A 17,940-nucleotide genomic window follows, 5' to 3' on the forward strand; every position below is an offset into this window, starting at 1 on the left:
GATTTGCTTTAACTAATAAAATGTAGCAGAAGTAACACAGCATAAATTCTGAGCAAGAGGCCTTGTGGTTTCCATGCATGCTCTACTTAGGAACCCTACAATCATTGTATGAAGAAGCCATGTTTAGCCTGCTAGAGGATTAGAGACCATGTGGAACAGAGATGATCCATCATCCCACCAGAGGCCACCCAGCCCTCAACAATCAGCCCTGAGCCAATGAGTTCTGACACAGATACAGAACCACTGTGCAGCTGAGCCAGCTCCAACACAAATTTGTGACTTAAATCTATAGTTGTTTTAAGCCACTAAAATTACTAAGTAAGCAGAACAGTTAGTTTTAAAACCCCAGGAGCCTGGCTCCAGGCCCTGATCTTTTCTCCTTTATATTCTTCTTCATGTGAATGGGAAACAGAGGTTTTTGGAATAGAGATTTTTTTCTGATGATAAGCTTCATTAGTGAAAAGAAAGTCCTCTTACAATAAGGTCTGAAGACAGACTATTGGTAAGATTTAACTGATATCAAGGAGGCAGCCACTCAAAACATGATAAACAGCCTTTTGACAAATGCTGCTGGACCTGGATATCCACAGGCAAAACCATGAACCTTGACCTAATAAACCTTACACCTTATACAAAAATTAACATAAGATGGATCATACACTTAAATGTAAAATGTAAAGCTTAAAACTTTTAGAAAAAAACATAGGAAGAAATCTTTAGGATCTAGGGCTATACAAAGCTCTGACTCGACCCCAAATGTAAATCAATGAAAGAAAATATTGATAAATGGGATGTCATCAAAATAAAAAAAATTTCCTCTGTGAAAGAGCCTGTTAAAGGAATGAAATGACAAGCCATAAATTGGGAGAACATACTTTCAAAACACATATCTGTAAAGGACTAGTATCTAGAAGAGAAAGAACTCTAAAAATTCAACAGTAAAATAACCAAACAATTCAATTAAAGATAAGAAAGAAACATTTCACTAAAAAGGATATAAAGATGGCCAACTAGCAGGTGAAAAGATGTTCAATGTCATTAGCCATTAGTGAAAAGCAAGTTAAAACCACAGTGAGGTGGTATTACGCACCTATCACAATAGCCATAATCAAAGAGTGACAACATCAAACGTCGATGAAGATGAAGAGAAAGCAGATTGTTCATACACTGCTGGGGTGAATATAAAATGGTACAGGCATAAATAAAATCTTTTTTTTTTTTTTTAAAGGGCCTCCTGGGTGGCTCAGTGGTTTGCCACCGCCTTTAGCCCAGGGAATGATCCTGGGGACCCAGGATCGAGTCCCGCATTGGGCTCTCTGCATGGAACCTGCTTCTCCCTCAGCCTGTGTCTCTGCCTCTCTCTCTCTCTCTGTGTGTCTCTCATGAATAAATAAAATCTTAAAAAAAAAATGGTACAGGCATTCTGCAAAAAAAAGTTTGGTAGTTTCTTATATAACTAAACATGCAACTACTATATGACCCAGCAATTGAACTCTTGGGCATTTATCCCAGAGAAATGCAAACTATGCCCATACAAAATCCTGTACACAAATGCTCATAGCAGCCTTATTCATACCAGTCAAAAATGGAAACAACCAGATGCCCTTCAATGAGTGAATGGTTATAATAACTGTGGTATACCCATAACATTAAATACTACTGAGTAATAAAAAGGAAACAATCAATACACACAACTTGGATGAATCTTCAGAGAATAATGCTGAGGAAAAAAACCCATCCCCAAAGACCGCATACTGTATGACTTATTTATTTAACATTTTTTGAAATGATAAAATTATAGAAATGGAGAACAGATTAGTGGTTGCCAGGCATTAGGGATAGGGAGGAGAGGGATAGTCAAAAGAGGAAACTAAAGGATCCTGTAGTGGTAGAAATTTTTTTTTTTTTAAGATTTTATTTATTTATTCATGAAAGACATACAGAGAGAGAGAGAGGGAGGGAGGGAGAGAGAGGCAGAGACACAGGCAGAGGGAGAAGCAGGCTCCATGCAGGGAGCCTGACGTGGGACTCGATCCCGGGTCTCCAGGATCATGCCCAGAGCCGAAGGCAGGCACTAATCCACTGAGCCACCCAGGGATCCCGAAATGTTTTTTTTTTCCCCCCGAAATGTTCTTATCTTGATTATATCAATGTCAGTATCTAGAATGATATATTGGAAGAATATGTAAAGGGCTTAAGGGATGTCTCTGAATTAGCTCTTACAAAAGCACATGAATCTACAGTGGTCTCAAAATTAAAACTTAACCATAAAAACAAATAATGAACAAAAATAGCCTGTAAAAAACTTTGAGGAAATGAATATAAGTAACATCTTATTTGAAAAACTTTGAGCTTCCCACAGGGAGCTCCCTCCCTCTTCTCCCTCTGCTTGTGTCTCTGCCTCTCTCTCTTGTCTCTCATGAATAAATAAACCTTAAGAAAAAAAAAAACTTCTAAAATTTTAAATTAGACATAAAAAAAGCTGTACAAAATTAATGTGTACAGTTTGATAATTCTGTAGATAAGCATATACCTATAAAACCACCACCACAGTCAATACCATAAAGCTATCACCTCCAAAAGTTTCACTTTATTGATAAATACAAACACTCAGAGCATTTCATCATTAAGCTGCTTCCTTGCTTACTGTCTTTGTCCAATTCTGCCAAATTACTTTTTTTCTCCTTTAAAGCCTTGTTTGAAACACACTTCCAAACTTCCCACATACTTCTAAGTTTCCTATGGTACATACGAGATCTGGAGAGGGCTGTGGATTGGACCCAGGGTAGGAGACGCTGGTGGAAAGGCTGGAACCCGGAGCGGTAGACTTGACTCAACATCCTGTGATGTGGTCACTGATCAAAGTATCTGTAGAACACATTTTTAAAAGATGAAAATGAAAATAATAGGTAATTAACTTTGTTTTCTCCCACTTCCTCATACTCTCAGAGTAAAAATGGGAGTCCTCTGCTCCAAACTCCTTTCTACAGGGACATTCTCACCTGCTCCGTATATAGAAAAGAGAGAGACAAGAAATGGCTCCTTCAGGGCAGCCCCGGTGGCACAGCGGTTTAGCGCCGCCTGCAGCCCAGGGCGTGATCCTGGAGACTCAGGATCAAGTCCCATGTCAGGCTCCCTGCATGGAGCCTGCTTCTCCCTCTGCCCTGTGTCTCTGTACCCCCCCGCCCCCCCCCCCCCCCCCCCGGTCGCTCATAAATAAATAAAAAATCTTTAAAAAAAAAAAAAGAATGAAATGGCTCCTTCCCAGGTTCCAACTCTATCCTTCCTTTCCTAGGACCTCCTTAGTTTTCATGCAAGCAAATGACAATCAAGGATTATAAATATTCTGAGTGACAAAAAAAAGTTAAGGTACAATGTTTCTGTATTTTTTTTTTAATTTTTATTTATTTATGATAGTCACAGAGAGAGAGAGAGAGAGAGGGGCAGAGACACAGGCAGAGGGAGAAGGCAGGCTCCATGCACCGGGAGCCTGATGTGGGATTCGATCCGGGGTCTCCAGGATCGCGCCCTGGGCCAAAGGCCGGCGCCAAACCGCTGCGCCACCCAGGGATCCCTGTTTCTGTATTGATACTAAATCTTTACTACAATTCCTACGCCATTAGAGAGTCTCAAACAAAAAACACATCCAATATCCAATAAGCGGCCATCTCCACCTTCCTGCTATGACCTCCCCAAAGAACTCTGAAACCATATATTTATTTTTATTTTATTTTTTGTTTTATTTATTTATTTATTTATTTAGAAACCATATATTTGAAATGTCTGTTTCACTCTTGCTGACACAAGAAGAGGATGGAAATGAAAGGCCACAGGTTACTGTCATCTTTCTTCCTGCTGCCCACAGGAATCTTTTTTTTTTTAAGATTTATTTATTTATTTATTTATTTATTCATGAGAGAGAGAGAGAGAGAGACAGAGACAGAGACACAGGCAGAGGGAGAAGCAGGCTCCATACAGGGAGCCTGATGTGGGACTCCAGCATCAGGCTCTGGGTTGAAGGCGTCACTTAAACCGCTGAGCCACCTGGGCTGCCCCTGCCCACAGGAATCTAAAGGACACTCTTGCATTCCTGGGAGGGAGTGCAATGCCTGCAAATGGCTGGATCTTAAATGACTATGGGTACATCCTCGTAAGAGAGGATGTGTACATGGCTAGAAACCTGCATTGGGAATATGGTGGTTACAGGCATTTTCTGGCTTAAACTTGAGGCTCTAGATAAAGAATACTTTATTTCACAAAAAAGTAGGGGGCTCCCTCCTATATATGCGCAAGAGAATAAGCCATTTATTATTGCAGCTCTCATGCCACAGAGACATTGCTGTTTTCACAAGATAAGAAAAATACTGCACCCTCTTTGCTTACAAGCTTCTTTTTAACTTTTGCTCTATGGATTGGTAAACATATTCCAATCCTCTTAAACGTGTCTCAAGAGACTAGCAGTTAGCCCCATAGTGAAGAAAAACAAGGAGTGGCACGTATGCTCTTCAGTTTATACTGCACAAAGGCATAGAAAGGGGAGAGAAGAGATTGGCAGGATACATCTGTTGTAAAAGACATGTCATCCCATAGGCAACAGAAAGTGTTAAGTGCCGACTTTGTTGACTTCAGTTTGTGACAGCCATTAAGACCCCAAGAAAAAATTATCTGCACATTTAAGGAGGGCATAGGTCCTCCTCTTTGTGTGCTACTTATGTATATTCCTTCAGTATATTACTATAGCAAATATTTACATATCCGTTCTCCAAAAGGAACACCAAAAGGGTAAAATAATCAAATTGTAACACTAAAACTCTAGTTCTATCTCCTTCAAGAAAACTTTCTCAGCAGCTCTAGCATTCAGAATTGGATTTAATCCTACAGGTTAGCTTTTAACTGGTTCATGTGTTACTGTCACTTTTTCCACCTGGATTATAAACTTCCCACTGACAGCATGGTAAATGGGACAGGGAACCTGGATTGCGGAGCTGGGCAGATCTGGGTTCCAGCTCTGCACCTGCTAGCTGTGTGCCTTTTGGAAAGTTACTCAATCTTTCTAAGCCTCAGTTTCCTCTTTTGTAAATGAGGGATAATAACAGTAAGGGCCTCGTGGGATTATTTTGAGAATTAAATGAGACAATGCATGGAATGCTTGGGTATAACAAATGCTCAACAAATGTTAGCTGTGCTCCTTCTTTTAGGCACTAATGTCTACAACTTTCTCTTTATTTCCTTTAGGACGTGTCACAGGCACAGAATTCAATATATTCTCAAATGTATATAATTACAAATTATACTTGTTTTTTCATCTCTCTTATCTAAGTAAGAGTAACTGACAGCTCTGAATGCTCAAGGTCACTAGCTTGTTAGGTTCAAGACTGACCTAGAAACTAAGCCTTCCTGGCCTCTCCCCTGCACTACACAACCTCTGACTGCAACGAATGGTTCTCCAGCCAGAGTTTATTATGCTCTCAAAACGCAGACGGCTGATTCTAGGGAGCAAAGGCTATGTGTGTGTGTGTCTAGACTGGATGTCATCAGTTGAAAAAAGTTTCCATGTTTTGACTCAGGCCGTTTCCCAAGTACTTCTTTTACTCGTTTTAAACAGAATGCCTTTATCTTTCCGACCTGGACAAAGAACTAACTTTAGTCCCAACAAACCTCACCCAGGACCCACAGGCTTGGTATATGGTTCGCCACTCAAAAGAGAAAGATGGGGTGATAAATCTGGCGGCCTCAGAGCAGAATAATGATGGGGGTGGGGGAGCCTGGGGGAGCCCTGGCGTGCCACGCACGTACTACTCAGACCGTGTGCCACACTGCAAAGGGCGACTGTGAGCCAACTACCCCGCTGCTGCGGGCCTGGTTTTTGCTTTTTTTTTTTTTTTTTTTTCCTTTTTCTTACAGATTTTATTTATTTGAGAGAGTGAGAGCGAGAGCGAGAGCGCACAAGTGGAGGGGAGGGGCAGAGAGCGAGCAGGGAGCCTGCCTGGGGGCTGGATCCCAGGACCCTGCCATCAAGAACCTGAGCCACCCGGGCAGCCCTGGGGGCCTGCTTTTCAAAGAGCGGGTCGCGAAAGCCCGCGCGGCCGCAGGGACCGCACACAGGCCGCCGCGCGCCGGGCGTGTGGCCGGTTACAAACCGCGCGGTCCAGCATCACCGGCGGCGAGGCAGGTGCATTGAAGCTGCTGACGCCGAGCTCCCGGGAAGGGATCCACCGAGCCGTCAGGCCTCCGCCGGGACTAGCTCCCCCCCGTGGGAGAAACCAAGGGTGGCCGCCGAGGTCAGGGACCCCAAGCCCCTCGGCCCCGGGGCCTCCCCGCCCGGGCCGCTCAGGCCGCTGCCTTGGGGCCGGAGCCCCTCAGCCCCCTCCCCGCGCCGCGGGCCGGCGCCCCTCAGCCCCCTCCCCCGCCGCGGGCCGGCGCCCCTCAGCCCCCTCCCCCGCCGCGGGCCGGCGCCCCTCAGCCCCCTCCCCCGCCGCGGGCCGGCGCCCCTCAGCCCCCTCCCCCGGCCGCGGGCCGGCGCCCCTCAGCCCCCTCCCTCGGCCGCGGGCCGGCGCCCCTCAGCCCCCTCCCCCGGCCGCGGGCCGGCGCCCCTCAGCCCCCTCCCCCGCCGCGGCCGGGCGCCCCTCAGCCCCCTCCCCCGCCGCGGGCCGGCGCCCCTCAGCCCCCTCCCCCGCCGCGGCCGGGCGCCCCTCAGCCCCCTCCCCCGCCGCGGGCCGGCGCCCCTCAGCCCCCTCCCCCCGCCGCGGGCCGGCGCCCCTCAGCCCCCTCCCCCGCCGCGGCCGGGCGCCCCTCAGCCCCCTCCCCCGCCGCGGGCCGGCGCCCCTCAGCCCCCTCCCCCGCCGCGGCCGGGCGCCCCTCAGCCCCCTCCCCCGCCGCGGGCCGGCGCCCCTCAGCCCCCTCCCCCCGCCGCGGGCCGGCGCCCCTCAGCCCCCTCCCCCCGCCGCGGGCCGGCGCCCCTCAGCCCCCTCCCCCCGCCGCGGGCCGGCGCCCCTCGGCCCCCTCGGCCGCCCGCGGGCCGGCGCCCACACCCCCTCGCAGGCCCGGCTCCGCGGCCGGCCGGCGCCTCTCAGCCCCCGCGGAGGCTCGGGCGCCGCGCCACGCCGCCACGTACCTGCTGCACGCCGCCGCCCGGCCCCGCCGCCTGGTCCGCGCTCCACGCCGGGCAGTGTGGCGCCGGCTTACTCCCCTTTTTCTTCCGTCCACGTCCCGCAAGATGACGTTACGTCAGCGGCGCTGGAGTACACGCAGGCCGCGGGGCCTCCGCTGCTGACGTGGGGCGAAAGGCCGAGCCGGAGCCGCGCTGCGGCAACAGCGTAGGCGCCGTGGAGAATCCGGGCTGCGCTCCACGTGGCGGCGCCCCCCGCCCGGCCGGGCCCGACGCCGGGAGGCGGGGCTCGCAGCTCGCGGCGCACGTCCTCGCCGCGCTAGGGGCCGGCCCGCGGGCTTCCCGGGGAGGCGGGGACTACGCCTGGCTCCCGGAGCTGCTGGTCGACCCCGTCAGGGCGGTCGGCGTTGAGCGTTGTCGCCCAGGCGCGCCTCCGAAATAGGTGGGAGCAACTTGCACGTACCCGTACTTAAAGAATCCACACTTTCGGCTTTGTCACTGCAATAAAACGGTTTGCCCCCCTGGTCGTCTGGAGGTTTCCCCAAGGGTCCTAGCCCAACTCTGGCTCCGCAAGGGGATTGGTGAAAGTGTTGCATTTAAAAATAGTTGAATTAAAAAGAAAATAAAAAGTTGTACTAAATCCCTGACAATTGGGAACTGTTCCAAAGGTGAATGCAGACCCACCTTTGAATTTAGAACTCAGAGTCCCCCTCTTTCTTCCTCAGGTTTTCCTCCGAGCGCGTGCTTCGTACAGGCGCAGGCAGGGCTGGGCAGGGCAGGCGGGGAGCTGCACCGCCCTTGACTGCAGAGGTCAGAGACCCTAAGGAAGGTCTTCCCCTTCTTGAGAACATCGCTGGGCCTACTCATTCGTTTCCTCATTCATTAACACTGCCTACTTTACGTGCCAGGCATTCCCTTGGTGTGGAGGAGACATGGTCCCTTCCCTAAGATGAACTCACAGTCTTCTGGGGGAGACAGACGTGTGAGTAAATGACTGCAACACAATGCGACTAACGCTAGGGAAGCGTACCCAGGGATTCAGGCAAAGCTTTAAAATGACAAGAGACATTTGAGTTGGGCTTTGAAGGACAAAAAGTAAGTCACTTACCTAGAAATGGGAAGCAGGATCATATGAGGAAGAAGGAATGCCATAAGCAGAGGCATGAGATGTCTTATACAGAAGAGACTGCATATGGGACATGACAGGAGAGGTGTTTGGTGGAGGAGGAGCATCTTGCAAGACCATTTCTGTGCCATGCTAAAGAGCTTGAATTTTACCATCCTCAAAGATACTTTTACTTATTTTTTGTCTTGCACATTTAAAAAATTTTTTTATTTAAATTCAATTTGCCGGGACGCCTGGGTGGCTCAGTGGCTGAGCATCTGCCTTTGGCTCAGGGCATGATCCCAGGGTCTAGCGACAGAGTCTGACATCAGGCTCCCTGCAGAAAGGCTGCTTCTCCCTCTGCCTATGTCTCTGCCTCTGTGTGTCTCTCATGAATAAATAAAATCTTAAAAAAAAAAAACACCTCAATTTGCCAACATATAACACCAAGTGCTGATCTCATCGTGTGCCCTCCTTAATGCCAGTCACCCAGTTACCCCATCCTCCCCCTCCCCTTCTGCAACCCTTTGTTTCCCAGAGTTAGGAGTCTCTCCTGGTTTGTCTTCCTAATTATTTATTTATTTATTTATGAGACATACACACACACACAGAAAGAGAGAGAGGCAGAGACACAGGCAGAGGGAGAAGCAGGTTCCATGCAGGGAGCCTGACTTGGGGGACTCCATCCTGGGTTTCTAGGATCACGACCCCGGCTGAAGGTGGCGCTAAACCGCTGAGCCACCGGGGCTGCCCTGTCTTCCTATTTTTTTGCCACTCAGATTCCCCCCTTCCCTTATGGTCTCTTCCACTATTATAGTCCGCATATGAGTGAAACCATATGATAATTGGCTTTCTCTGAATGACTTATTTCACTTAGCATAATTCCCTCCAGTTCCACCTAGGTATGTGTCTCTTCTGAAGGCTGAGTAATATTCCATTGTATAATGATGTATGTATATACATCTTTGTATATTGTATATATATAGACATATATAGATGTATATTACAATATACATTGTATATATATATATAGATGTATGTATATACATCTTTATTCATTCATCTGTCCAAGGATATTGTGGCTCCTTCCACAGTTTGGCTATTGCTGCTATAAACATTGGGATGCAGGAGTCCCACTGTTTCACTACATCTGTATATTTGGGTAAATACCCAGTAGTGCAAGTGCTGGGTCATAGGGTAGCTCTATTTTAACTTCTTGAGGAACCTCCACACTGTTTTATAGAGTGACTGTACTAGCTTGCATTCCCACCAACAGTGCAAGAGGGTTTCCCTTTCTCCACATCCTCGCCATGTGTTGTTTCTTGTCTTGTTAATTTTAGCCTTTCTCACTGGTGTAAAGGGGTATCTCATTGTCGTTTTGATTTGTATTTCCCTGACGGCAAGTGATGTGGAGCATTTTTTCACGTGCTTGTTGGCCATGGGTAGATCTGGAATCTTAAAGTACTGGAATGGCACAATGATGAGACTTGTGTGTCCAAAGTCATTGAAGAGGGGTAGAATCCTGGAGGCTGGTTAGCCTAGTGCAAAGGCTAAGTAAGAAATGATGACTGGAAAGGAAGCTCCAGCAGTGGGCATGGGTAGCATAAAGTGGGGAGAGCTGACAGTTCTTACTACTTTAAAGTGGGGGGTGGTGGTGAGAGAAGAGAAGGGATTCTTGCCAATCTGGTGATGCTGCAGTATAGTAAGTTAGGAAACAGATGGGTTCTTTGAGGTGAAAGATGAGGACAGTGAACATGGGTTGAGTTGTCAGCTCTTTGGGTTTGAAGTAGGCTGGAGGATACAAAAGTAATGAAAGTGCTTTCCAGTAAGTTTTTTTTTTCCCCCAGTAAGTTTCATCTGGTACTTCAGCTTTTAAGATTCTCCCCGTAAGCTTAGAACATTAAGCAACCATGGGGGTAGCCAAAGCCATTAGAAGAAGGCATTTTCCACTTGGGAAATCTTTTCCTAATTCTTCTCTTAAACCTCACATCGCCTTAAGTAATTGCTTATCTGCCTTCCTTGCTAGAATATAAGCTCTTGAGCATAGAGAAATATCTTCCTGGCACATACTAGACAGTCAATATTTGATAAATGAATGAATTTAATTCATGTGGGTTTAGTTTTCTCAAATGAGAAATATTATTTCTCAAATAACACTGTTGTTGTCTATGCCATAGGGCTTTTAGGAGAACAAATATAGACATCCTTTAACACTGTACAAACATTTCCTATGTTAGTTCTCATTGTTACTTGATTTTTATTACTATTTTACTATTAATATTCTACTCCACCAGTGAGGAGAAAGGAGTGGGATATGTGATTATGGATTGGGAAAAACCAAATGTGGAAATATAAACTAGTTTGTGCCTATGCAGTAACAGAGGAGGTAACTCAGCCATGGTATCCTTCTTGTATATGATTTTTAAAATGATTTTTTTGGATTGGAGGGATCTAACTTTTGTCTCAGCAAATGGGAATAGAGCTGAGCATGACTAGAAAGCCACATAGGAAGTGGACTATTTAGAATTGGACTCTCAGAATGCATGATTGAAGACGACTTCCTTTTTTTTAAAAATAAATTTATTTTTTATTGGTGTTCAATCTACCAACATACAGAATAACACCCAGTGCTCATCCCGTCAAGTGCCCCCCTCAGTGCCCATCACCCATTCACCCCCACCCCCCGCCCTTCTCCCCTTCCACCACCCCTAGTTCATTTCCCAGAGTTAGGAGTCTTTATGTTCTGGAAGACGACTTCTTTACATGCTAAGGAGTATTAGTTTAAGTTATCTTACTGTCAGGTTCTTTAATTGCTGACAACAGAAACATTCAAATAAGGCAATTTACTAGAAGGAGTAACATACAGTCTCCAAAAATAAGAGGTAAAACTGAATCCCATGGGAGATGGGTACAAGGCCCTGGAAGTTAGGAACCCAAAGTACCCTTCCTCCCTGGGTGTCTTATTTACATTTCTCTCTGCGTATTATTATTTTTTTTTTTGTCCCTTTGTAAGGTAGGCTCTCATCAGTGAGCACTTGGTAGAAAATGGCTTCCTCAGCCCTCAAATATCTTTAGTTAGTGCCGGCTCCTAAAGTTCTGGGAGAGAAAACCTTACTGGCCTAATGTGGTCCAGGACTCCATTTTTGGGCTGGTGGGAAGGAGAGGCAGGATCATGCAGGATCATGAGCCTGGAGGCTGGGCCCACCTTTGGCAGAACTCTGAGTGATGGGAATTCTCAGGGCAAAGGCAGTAGGCTAGGCTGGTAGACATATCACACAAGTTGGCAATGATAGAACAGACCCTTAGATGAAATCCATTTCAGCCACACTATGCAACATCACTTTGTAGTTTTGCAAACCAGGTTGCACATTGGAAGTACCAGGAAAGCCCTTTAAACAGGTTCTTAGAGCCTCCTTTTTCTACCAGTGACTCAGAATATCTAGGGGTAGGGCCCAGAAACCAGTATTTTTATGAAGTACCCCAGAAAATATGATGTGACTGGCATTTCAGAACCCGATTCCAAAGACAAGCCCAGAATGCCAAATACACCAGTAGAAAAGGGAAGTTACTCATAAATATAGAACATTCTTTTTTAAAAGATTTATATATATTTATAAATTATATTTATAAATTTATATACTTTATAATTAAATTATAAAATTATATAAATCATATATAATACATATTATATAAAATTATAAATTATATATATAAAATTATATATATTTTAAAGATTTTATTTGTTCATGAGAGACACAGAGAGAGGCAGAGACTCCATGCAGGCTGTGAGAGAGAGAAGCAGGCTCCAGGCAGGCAGCCCAATGTGGGACTCGATCCCAGGATTCCAGGATCACCCCCTGGGCTGAAGGCAGGAGTTGAACTGCTGAGCCACCCAGGCGTCCCTAAAATATTTTATTTATGAGAGAGAGAGAGAGAGAGTGCGCGCGTGCAAAAAGGGGGAGGGGTAGAGGGTGGGGGAGAATAATGATGTAGGGGTCAATTTCAGGACCCTGGGATCATGACCTGAGCTATAGGCAGACACTTAAGTAACTGAGCCACCCAGGCACCCCAATGTAGACGAGAGCATATATTGTCTTCAAAATAAGTTTTTGGAGAACATATATTTTCTTCAAAATATAGTTTTATTTTCTCTGATTATAAATATCAGGAGCACTTACTATTTTTTAAAAATCTCCATTTTGACATGCTAGATTTCCAAACTTTTTTTGTTTGCCTAAGTATACATGTATTGCTTTTGTTTTTTAAAAAATGAGATCACAGTACAGATGCTCTATTTTGTAGTCTGTTTTGTTCACTTAGAAAAAGATCATACTGTTGGATATTTTTCCTTTCTCAATAATGTCCACTAAGTGGAATTGTTAGATCAGTTTATGAACAGTTTTAAGGTTTTTGATACATATTATCAAAAAGTTATCTGCCCTTCTCTCCAAGTTTCTACTTGTTTATATTCCCAAAAAAGTTTTTGAGAGTACCTGTTTCTCCACACCTACAATGTCTGCCTGGTATTTCACTTTCACACTATCTAAATTGTACATAGCCCTTTACAATAAAACTTTTTCCTTAAATTGAATGCATGGTTACAATACAGACCTTTTGTGCAGTAAGTCAAATAGCTGATAGCCTGTATAGATAAAGGAAGGGAACTAAGACTGCATTGTTCTATAGATGGTTTTAAAATGTCTTGAAAGCGGATCCCTGGGTGGCTCAGTGGTTTGGAGCCTGCCTTTGGCCCAGGGCACGATCCTGGAGTCCCCGGATAGGATAGGGTCCTGCATCGGCTCCCTGCGTGGCGCCTGCTTCTCCCTCTGCCTGTGTCTCTGCCTCTCTCTCTATCGTGAATAAATAAATAAAATTTTAAAATAAATAAATAAAATAAAAATGTCTTGAAGGTCTGTTACTAGGACAGTGACTAGAGATAACCATAAAATCTTATCTAAAGTACACTAAGTAGTCTAGTAATTGGAAACTAGGTTTACAAGCTAATTAAATTAGCAGAAAGGAAGAGAACACTTGAGGTATTCTTCACTTGGGAAAGCAAAGATGCTGATTTCTGGTGTAAGATCTCCATGTACTACACTTTAAAAAGGCATGGTAGAGCACAGGTGATGCCATTGCATATCCCTCGGATGGCTAAAATAAGAAATGACAATAACAAGTCTTGGCAAAATGTGGAGAAATTGGAATACTCTCATTCACTGCTGGTAGGATTTCCACGTTGGCAATTTTTCAACAAGTTAAACACAGAGTTACCATATTATCCAGAAATTCCACTCCTAGGTATATACTCAAAATAAATAAAATCTTAAGTCCACACAAAAGCTTGTACATGAATGTTCAAAGCAACATTAATCATAACTTCCAAAAAGTAGGAACAGCCCAAGTGTCCATCAACTGATGAATAAAATGTGGTATATTCATACACTGGAATATTATTCATTCATGCTATAACAGGAACCTTGAAAATATGCTAAGTGAAAGAAGCCAGACAGAAAAGGTCACATATTGTATGATTTCATTTATAGGCAAATCTATATATAGAGGAAATAGATTTGTGACTGCTAGGAACCTGGGGAAAGGGGAAATGGGAAGGGACTGCTAATCAGTATGGGCTTTCTTTTTAGGGTGATGAAAATGTTCTGGAATTAGTGTGATGATTACATAACTGAAATACCACTGAACTGTATACTTTAAAAGGGTGGCTTTTATGATATGTGAGTTACATTTAAATTTTTTTGGTAGGGCAGCCCCGGTGGCGCAGTGGTTTAGCGCTGCCTGCAGCCCAGGGCGTGATCCTGGAGACCCTGGATCGAGTCCCACATTGGGCTCTCTGCATGGAGCCTGCTTCTCCCTCTGCCTGTGTCTCTGCCTCTCATTCTCTCTCTGTGTCTCTATGAATAAAATCTTTAAAAAATAATAATAATTTTTTTTTGGTAGAGGCATAGAATGGTTTCATAGCACAGGGGCACGGAAATAAGCATGTGAATAAAGAAATAGAGGGACCAGATGCTGAGAACTTGTAGACTGTCAGGAGTAAATTAGATGTGCCCTACCCCATAATATGGAATGAATTGTCACGGAAGTTTTTTCCTCTTTAAGAAGCCCAAACTGGAGACCCTAAATACTCTAGTAGCTTTGTGGTCTGGTTTGGTACAGGCCTCTTCGGAGGCAGAGTTGCTGATTAACATTAACATCTACATAATGGACTCTAGTGGGAAACATGCCATCAGCGTTCCAGGTCCCAACTCTCCCTGTGCATAATTTCCCTCTTACAGCAGCACTTCCTCCTAGTTTGGTAATAACTGCTATGAGAAACTTGCCACTTTCCTGCAGGGAAGTAGGTTACTTTCAGAGTACTTTGGAATGGGGCAAAAACGATAAACCCATCAGAGATGGTGTTTACAATAGCATTGTAACTTAAGATTTATTATAACTAAGTATATGCTTTATTAAAAGGCAATTCTAGATCAAGATCTTTAATATGTTGTAAAAAAAAAAAAAGTAGACTATTTTCAGTTCTCTCTGCCTAGCTTTCAAGTCCCTATATGATGAGCTCCCATGTTATTGACCCCATATTAGAGTCTATTTTGCCCATTCAGTGTTTCTACTATAGTCACTTTAGGCTCCCAACCCTCTGGCTCCTGGCATCACCTCCACCCTCCCAGTCTCCTTCCCAATCTCACCTATCCTGGTATATTTAGCTCTAATCCCAGGGAAAGAGCTTAAGGACTTTGATCTGAATGCCATTGTGCTATGTATGGACATTTTTTCCTTCTTTTTAAACCTCATGCACATAGATAAGTAATCATGAGGTGATCACATGTCAGCTTCTGTGTGCTGCTGGGAGTTAGAACAACAAAGCTCTCAGTTTCATTTCTACTCACCACAATGGAAGGAAGGAAGAATATAGAAATGGGTAGTAGGATCAATCATTTGCTAGCAAAAAAAGGAGGCTGGGATTCCTCAATCATTTTGGAAACTGACCTGAAAGAACTGTTTTCCTTACTCCTGCCCAGGCAGAGTGTGGCCCAAGGGAGTAGGGAGGGGCCAGATGGAATCTATAGCCAGCAGTTTTCTGTTCCTAACAGTTACTCTTAAGTCCAGAGGGCATCTATTCCCAAATTCATCTGGGGGATAGCGGGAGCATGTTCCTTTTTATGCTGGGCCTAAGTGTGCCTATGAGCAGATGGATGAAGATTTTGCAAAACTTTAGTCAGGCATAACAAAACCTGAAGGGCTGGAGGAAGGGCTCTTTAGGTTCTTCCTAGCTTGATAAGTAGAGAACCTAATGTGTACTTGGTGGTCTGCAGAGTCCTAAGCAGAGAGCCCTAACAAAGATGATGTTTTTATTGCTTTTCAAAAATCTCTTCTTTCATATACAAACATTCCTTCAGTTAGGTCCTCTGTTATTTTAAATGTTGTCCTCTGGTCACAAGCAGGTATGGACCCATTTAGCCAAGATAAGCAGGCTGTCTCAGAACTTCCCATAGGGAAAATTAAAAAACTGACTCTCCTTGTTTCACATGGTATCTAGGTTGAGAACTCCAAGCACTAAGAGACACAGGATAAGGACGGGAGAGGCTGAGCCTTTTTGAGAGTCTACTCCTCTGCTGAATGCCACTTTGAAGGGGAAAAAGAAGTCGAATGGCAGTTTCCAGTCTATTCTAGGTTGGCCCCTTGGAGGCTCTGGCTTCTGGGTAATGTCCACAAAGGTCACAACAGTTGTCAAAGGTACTTCTGTTACTTGTTGGTAATCCTGTGGGAAGAAAGTCCATGACAGGTCAATACTTTACATAGCTTTCTAACTTAATTGTTATTACTTTCTCTGAGAAAGACCCAAACCAAATTGTTCCAAGCAGGCTATGCCTTTTTCTCATATTGGTCCTTTGTATGTAGTTCTCATTCTACGATATATAGGAAACAAATTTCTTAGCAGTAGTCCACGACACTAAACTGTGAATAGCTAGCTACACCTACATAAACGGCGAAAGACTGACTCTAGCTTCCCCCAAATGGGGAGTTGGCTGATATCAGAGAGGCCAGATGGTAGAACTGATGCTGTTACATGCTTAGCAGCTTTGCCTTATCAAGTCCCAGAAGACTACAGGCTCTGAAGTACACATGTGGAAATAATAGTGGCAATTCTATTCCATCTTCAATTGTAGAAAGAAATGTGAAACTTCATGGAAAAACAAAGAACTCCATCATGTAGATAAAAAGCCCATCAGCTTCACAGAATTTCAGGGTTAGAAAGGATCCTCTCAAACGCCCAATGATTCAAGTCAAATGAAACAGATGCTCCTGGAAGAAGGGATCTTACCAAGCTGATTCAAGTATTTGATCTAATATGTACCACTTTTGGTAGATACAGTTGTAGCCTGATAACTAAAACAAGTTTATCTAAAATGAATTCTTTTTGTTTTGACTCTGTAGTTACCAGACTTCTGATTATAATTCGACAGTGAATAACTATCTTGCTGAATAGGAAATGAGTATTTTCTCCACTTACCTTTGTTTACCCTGATGCTACATATTGCCTGTGGTCTTTGGCAACAGTAAATACCAAGCTCTGGAAACACAACTTTGCCAGGAATAACCTTTCTAGGTACTTAAAAAAGATGGGTATGAAGCCAGTGCTGTGATAATCTTACATGTCATATTAACTCTTTGGAATATTTTTTTTTAAGATTTACTTATTTATTTGAGGGAGAGGGGGAGGGGGAGAGAGAGAGAGAGAGCGCACAAGCAGAGGGAGGGGCAGAGGGAGAAGCAGACTCCCCACTGAGCAGGGAGCCTGACGTGGGGTTCAATCCCAGGGCCCTGAGATCATGGCCTGAGCTGACAGATGCTTAACTGACTGAGCCACCCTGGAGCCCCTGGAATCCTTTTTTAAAGCTGTGAATTTCTGGACACCTGGGTAGCTCAGTTCTTGAGCATCTGCCTTTGGCTCAGGTTGTGATCCCAGGGTCCTAGGATGGGAGTCCCACATCAGGCTCCCTGCAGGCAGTCTGCTTTACCCTCTGCCTAGGTCTGTGCTTCTCTCTCTGTGTCTCTCATGAATAAAATCTTAAAAACAAAAACAGTGAAGTTCCTAAGAGACTTGGCACAAAAATAATATAGCTTTTGAGGCACTGAAAGAACCACATGCATTCTGGGACAGTCAGCTTAGGTTAAAACTGAAAAGGCAATCCTGACTCTCGCTAGGCACAGAAGACTGGCTGAAACTAACCAGACAAAGAAAATGGGGAGGCCAGGATTTAACATGATGGCAGGTATGAAGTAGGGACAGAAAGTGGCTACTAAATGATACCCTCTCAGTGTGATCAGGCAACTACCCCTTCTCTTGGACAATTTAAACAAGAGAAATTCTGGATTTAGGGACATTGGGCATGAAGAAGAGTAGAGCAACGAATAGAGCTAAACTTAGGAAAATTATTCAGTATAATGAAATCCCTTCCCCCATCTAGCTCCAAAATGCTGACAGATGGGGCTTAAAAAAAAAAAAAAAAAAAAAAAAATATATATATATATATATATATATATATATATATATATATATATAATTTATTTATTTGAGAGAGAGCATGAATGCACAAGAAGCAGAAAGGGAAGAGGGAGAGGGAGAAGCAGGCTCCTGCTCAGCAGGGAGCCTGACTCGGGGCTCAATCCCAGGACCTTGGGATCATGACCTGAGCTGAAGGCAGACACT

The 17,940-nt window shown here is 44.6% G+C and overlaps 2 protein-coding genes across 7 annotated transcripts in view; both read right to left on the reverse strand.

Moving 5' to 3' along the window:
• The window catches only part of ALDH18A1 (aldehyde dehydrogenase 18 family member A1), a 44,454-nt gene extending 37,048 nt beyond the window's left edge, over positions 1–7,406 (reverse strand). For 3 of the 6 annotated variants that reach the window (XM_025991146.2, XM_072739629.1, XM_025991126.2), the window contains exons 1-2: positions 7,115–7,392; positions 2,753–2,868 (exon numbers count right to left, since the gene is read on the reverse strand). In XM_025991146.2, the coding sequence (XP_025846931.2) occupies positions 2,753–2,840 (88 nt within the window). In that variant the 5' untranslated portion in view covers positions 2,841–2,868; positions 7,115–7,392. Of the gene's footprint in view, positions 1–2,748; positions 2,869–7,114 lie in introns of all 6 variants that reach the window. The other 3 variants (XM_025991143.2, XM_072739630.1, XM_072739631.1) reach the window with 3 other exon arrangements.
• Positions 7,407–12,336: 4,930 nt separating this feature from the next.
• TCTN3 (tectonic family member 3) overlaps positions 12,337–17,940 on the reverse strand; it is a 28,726-nt gene continuing 23,122 nt past the window's right edge. The window contains exon 14 of the mRNA XM_025991148.2: positions 12,337–15,987. Coding sequence (XP_025846933.2) covers positions 15,751–15,987 — 237 coding nt within the window. The 3' untranslated portion in view covers positions 12,337–15,750. The remainder of the gene's footprint in view (positions 15,988–17,940) is intronic.

The sequence above is a fragment of the Vulpes vulpes genome, chromosome 15, assembly GCF_048418805.1.
Source record: "Vulpes vulpes isolate BD-2025 chromosome 15, VulVul3, whole genome shotgun sequence".
In the NCBI taxonomy this organism is placed as follows: domain Eukaryota; kingdom Metazoa; phylum Chordata; class Mammalia; order Carnivora; family Canidae; genus Vulpes; species Vulpes vulpes.